At 34.8% G+C, this 6,000-nt stretch overlaps 1 protein-coding gene across 1 annotated transcript in view; it reads left to right on the forward strand.

Annotated features, from left to right (window-relative positions):
- Nucleotides 1-9: 9 nt before the first annotated feature.
- LOC100635516 (brefeldin A-inhibited guanine nucleotide-exchange protein 1) overlaps nucleotides 10-6,000 on the forward strand; it is a 22,581-nt gene continuing 16,590 nt past the window's right edge. The window contains exons 1-4 of the mRNA XM_019993413.1: nucleotides 10-98; nucleotides 215-351; nucleotides 2,396-2,441; nucleotides 5,892-5,988. Of these exons, the coding sequence (XP_019848972.1) occupies nucleotides 225-351; nucleotides 2,396-2,441; nucleotides 5,892-5,988 (270 nt within the window). The 5' untranslated portion in view covers nucleotides 10-98; nucleotides 215-224. The remainder of the gene's footprint in view (nucleotides 99-214; nucleotides 352-2,395; nucleotides 2,442-5,891; nucleotides 5,989-6,000) is intronic.

Consider the following 6,000-nt stretch of genomic DNA (forward strand, 5'->3'; position numbering starts at 1 on the left):
TAGTGTGTGAGTAACGCCCTTTTACTAACTGGGCACGCCTGGCAGAGAAGAATCTGCCATTTTCCACCAAATACCAGCATTTAGGACGCCATTACTAGGTAAGTAATCAGCCCATAGTCTTGGAAAGCAACCAATATTAATGGAGTGCCCAAAATGATCACGCTATCCCTTTTCTCCTTGTTATTCTAATTAACGCCTCCCTTTACCCATTTAGGTGGTTCAAAATGGCGGCCAAACAAAGTCTAGGAGACAGTGTATTTCTAGTGAGGACTTTAGAGAAGATACTCAACGACAAGGAGACGAAACGATCTCAACACGCGAAATTAAAAAAAGCTTGTGAAGACGCCCTTAGTAAGTATTTTACAGCTGTTATGTTTTAGCGGGTGTGGCAAAATAAACTATTATATGAATTACATGAATTAATGGCCTAATCCTGTTTAGAAAGTTTGAGGTGAACCTGATGACAAGTTTTTAAGTTATGGGCGTATTATGAAAGTCTTGCAATTAGCTGTAGTATCAATGTGTTGGATTTGGGCGAAGCATGACAAATTACTGAGACTAGACCGGGACTGGTACAAGAAAGTTTTAATTAGGAACGTTAGGTGCTTTTAATAGCAAACTACTTGCTATATACATATATGTACATGTCATATATGTATTATCATGTGTCCTTTAATTTCAGTATTGCATTTTGTGTCATGTCTTCTTGTTGTTGCTTGAATAAGTGTCCACCTGCTACTTGTGGGCGAGCGGGTTTATCCTCTTTGGGTATTTCACCTTCTTTATCTTGCACATCTTTTTTTACACACTTTCCTCTTCCCTCCCTATCTCTTTTCCCTATCCTGTAATCGTACACCCTCTTAATCTAAAGTCCTAAACCCCTACTCCTCATTCTACAACACCTCTCAGACGTACACGTACACGTACATGTACATTCACGCTTACCTCACATGTTAATACTTCACACATGCCGACCATTAACATTATTTTTGTTTATCTTATTAAACTCATGATATGTCTCCATACCTAAGTGATTGTCACTTACATGTATACATGTACATGTACATGTACAGTACATTTTGTTAAGTATCTGTATTGTGTCAATGCTCTCCCAAAACATGGATCCACCAGTAAAGGGGATGACACCTTCCATTCATGTACATTTCACATGTATACACTTGTCCTTTGTGTATGGTTTTACTTTCCTTTACGATGAGTATCATTAAATATAATTGATAAATAAATGAAATAGTGTCGATAGCACTTCATTCTGATCACTCACTTCCTTGCTACTTGGCATTTTAGAAATGATTGTAATCATACACTTAATTTATAGCTGCACACACACACACACAATAAATATGTCACACATACATGTACATACACACACACACACACACGCAACACACACACACACACACACAATAACTATGTCACACATACATGTACATGTACACACAAACCTCGCATGTGTATGGCTGACCCTTTTATCCCTTTGGCTTTTATTCTTATTATATTTTTGTACTAATTGGTGCACTTTGTTGATACATGTATACATGTACATACAAATACATGCACATGTATCCTTTAATTAGCTGCCTTATTAGAACTTTGATGAGACAAGGAATTATTTCATGAGTCATTCTCTGGGGGGGATCTTTGAGTTTTGCTTGTACTAAAATATCTACTAATGATCTACTAAAATATATACTAATGATCCTTGGAATTATACCATAATGGATGAAGAGCTTTAAGTGTCTGGTGTACATGTACATGTACATAGAGGGGAGAGAGAGGGAGGGAGAGAGTTGAACCAGCTGCTAGACAATAATATTGGCAGTTGTAATCTGTTTATTGATCCTTCTTATTTTGATTCATTTCCACGTAATAAAGGAAGCTTTATTATTTTTAATTTTTAATTATAAGCCACATGTACATGTACACATGCAGTGTAGCCCAATAATTTTTAACTATTATTATTAATATTATTATTTCATTATTATTATCATTGGTATTTGGTTTCACCATTCAGTATAACTTTGGGTTATGCTTCATATCATGTGGGGTTTATTGTTACTATTTTTAAATATTGCTGCTATTTATAGTATCGGATATTGCGTGACTATTGGCGGGGGAGAGTGCCATCCGTGTGTGTTTTCTATACTTGTAATTTTCTGTCACTTTTAAAGTCTCTTGTGTATTGCAGCTGTTTAGGCAACAACCCAATTTGTATTGTACACCTTTTATTATTATTATTATTATATTATTTCCAATATACTACTCTTCGTATGACGATTCTCCCCCTCTTTCTCTCTCTCCCTCCTTTTCCCCCTCTCTTCTTTCCTCCCTCCATCTTTCTCTCTTTTATTATTTGTTTTTTTTTTCATCTTCTCAGAGGAACTCAAAGATGAACAGAAAGAGCTCAAGGCAAAATCTTCAAGGTGAGAGAGAGAGAGAGAGAGAGAGAGAGAGAGGGGGGGAAATCAGCAAGTCCTTATGTATATATATTCTTGAGTATTACAGAGAAGGAAGCTCGAGAGGGAAGCATGAAGTTAAAAATAAAAATGGATCCATTACCTCATTCATGCTAACCATATGAATATATTTATACAATACTTAGAGTCAATACTAATGAGATTCATGCACATTCTCAATTCACAAATGCACACCCTTAAATCCACTGTTGTATGTTGTCATTGATATTATGTACTCTGCCAGGACTCTACCAGGAGAAACTTTGGAGGGAAAAACTAATGTATATATCATGATGATTGCCTCATCTTTGTTACATATGACCCTGTAATCTCATACACTTTATTATCGTGTGAATAAGAGGACTGATGTTTAAATTTTTGGTTTTTTTTGTTTGTTTGTTGTTTGTGAGATTAATAGTTGTTGTTGTTGTTGTTGTTATTACAACATTCAACATGACCTGTACTTGCTTTCTTACTCCCTCTCTCCTCTTCTCTCCCTCCCTCCCTTTCTCCTTCCCTCCCTCCCTCCCTCTCTCTCTCTCCCTCTCTCTTCTCTCTCTCTCTCTTTTTGACTTCAAACTATCATCACTCACTCTCTCTGGACTTTAATCTACATGAACATGTATTCTCTCTCTTTCTCTCTCTCTCTCTCTCTCCCTCTCTCCCTCCCCCTATAACCTTTTCCCCCTCTCTCTCTCCCTATGCTCTGTCATGCCCAAATTAGTACATGCATGTATGTACATATACATGTATCAACACAAACATTCTTGTTTTTAGTTCCATTTTAAATTGTTAGACTGTAGGTGATACATTTTTTATTGTGGCAAGTGTCTGTATCAACATTGAAAACACTTGAGTTTGTGTATTTATATTTATTCATCTATTTTTTATTGATTTTTATAGCTACATGTATCTTGATCATTATCTACATGTACACATGTATGTAGATAAATCCTGAGCCCTTTGCTACTGCTATAGAAACAATAACAGCTAGCACATCAAAAACACAATTAATTAATATTTATATTTAAGCTAAGAGTATTATGTCTTACATGTACATGTAGAATTTCATGTATTTAGACTTTCCAGTGATAAATTAGAAGTTGATCCAAGGACATTTTTATAATGTAATGGGTACACAACTAAGCCTCATACAAAAACTACCTATAGATTGTAGGGACAATTTTGTATTAAGGACAGGTAGTAGGGTGTAATGTCCCAATGAAGAAGGTTAGTAATAGTTCTGTAACACGATATATTGCTTATACGCGTATGCTTATATATAGTAAGCTAAAATTGGTATAGTTCTTAATTCACATTGTCCCTAAAGTTATAAGTATAATAACATTTTTAGTACATGTACATTGCAACCATTACTAAGTTACAATTTGTAGGGAGGGATCTCAGTTGGTTCAGTTTGGCACTGCACTCTGGACTAAGATCATTACAAACTACAATAGATCTTGTTTAGTTCTGTATTGTAATGGTGTCTATTTTTTAGTACAAACACTAAAATTGACTTTAATTTTATTCACGAGTATCTATTCCCCACTCCATGTCTATACATAATGCACCGCCCAGTTCTTTTTGCTGATGACATTGTTCCAATAGCTTCCATTTTCTCCTAGCAACAAGCCAGCAGTCATTATTTTGTAGTATATTTCATTTTACTATAATGTGAAATTATTGTAGTATCAATTACTCTTATTTAGTGTGCGTAACAAGATTCGGAAGAAGGCATTATCCGTCCTCTTGTAAGAGGATACATACATGTACATGTAATTCTACTATAGATTTGTAGACACATGTACATATAAATGATGTAATGTAATGGCCGGTACAAGCTACTTCCAGGTGTGTCTGGATGCTATTTCCCATCTTTTGCTTCCCTTATGTGTACATTTTAGGATTTCCCCCAAAGCTATAGTCTCGTTGGACGAGACTACCCCAAGGCATGTGCTTCATGAGCTGACTGCAGTACTACCATACAGTACTACATGCATGGTTTTTGGAGCAACTTTAAAAATTTGTTAAAAATCCAATTTTGATCTGAATCAGCTCAAACTTGCTACACAGTATAAGAACATATATACGTATCAGAACAAATTATAAAAATAAAAAATTCTCTCCAAGTCATTTTTGGAAAAATTACCATCTTTATAGTAAAGGTATAATTATATATTTTTAAGTTTTAGAGCAACTTTAAAATCCAGGGACCAGAACCTCCATAAGCACTATGAAACCATGGTACATGTACATGTACATGTACATGTACATGTACTTCTCCAGTTTATGTTAAATGCATTTTACTATTAATATTGTTGCTAATAGTACTGCTAGTATTGTTATGTGTACAACTGTAATTGTTACAATATTGTGGGCTTACTTTCTTATCAGATTCTTGTGTATTTGTATGTTATAGATTATAGTGATTGATAAAACACTCAATGGCTATGTTGTTTCAACTTTCTCTCTCTTCCTCCTTCTTTCTCTCTCTCTTCCTCTCTCCTTCCCTCCCTCTCTTTCTCCTTTTCTTTCTCTCGCTCTTTTCCCCTCTTTCTCTCCCTCCCCCTCTCTCTTTCCTTCACTCTCTCTCTCTCCCTCCCTCTCTTTCTCCTTTTCTTTCTCTTGTTCTTTTCCCCTCTTTCTCTCCCTCCCTCTCTCTCTCTCCTTCACTCTCTCTCTCTCTCTCTCCCTCCCTCTCTTTCTCCGTTTCTTTCTCTTGCTCTTTTCCCCTCTTTCTCTCCCTCCCTCTCTCTCTCTCTCTCCTAAAATATCAATAATTCCTTTCAATAGAAACTAATTACTATAAGAATTATTACTAACTATAGGCTACCACCATTGTTGTATATTAAACTTAATTCATTTAGTGCTAGGTGATTCTGTACTGAAATAATGTACATACAGTCAAGCATTTTCACATGCATGTAGCTCCAAGCCAAAAAAATCCATTACAATCACGATTATTAATTGCTATTATTATCATTATTATTATTATTATTATTATTATTATTGTTATTATTATTATTGTTATTATTACTATTATTATGTTAAACAAATGGTGACAGAAAGACACAAAACAGACAGAAAGGGGGCATATCATTACATATTTGTCATTCGTAATACATGTACATGTATATATACACGGATGCTCTGCAATGAATGTACATGTACGTGTGTGTGTATATGTAAACTGACATTCTGTTGTTATTCTTATTAATGATAAATAATTTAAATCCTTTTCCTGTTTGTTATGGAAGTGTGAAATCATTTTCATAGTTTTTTTTCTCACGGATAGGGACGTTAGCATGTACATGCACCTTCCTTTATGATTCATATCGAGAGGACTATTATAATTACTATTATTATTATTAATTTATTTATTATTAATTTATTTATTATTGTTCTTTTTCTTAGTTCTCCTATTAATGCTGACAAGTATTTCCTTCCTCTTGAGTTAGCTTGTCGCTGTAACGTGTCGAGAATGGTTAGCACTTCTCTGGACTGTATACAGGTAATGTGTCAT

This window comes from Amphimedon queenslandica, unplaced genomic scaffold, assembly GCF_000090795.2.
Source record: "Amphimedon queenslandica unplaced genomic scaffold, v1.1 AMPQUscaffold_13495, whole genome shotgun sequence".
NCBI classification, from domain to species: domain Eukaryota; kingdom Metazoa; phylum Porifera; class Demospongiae; order Haplosclerida; family Niphatidae; genus Amphimedon; species Amphimedon queenslandica.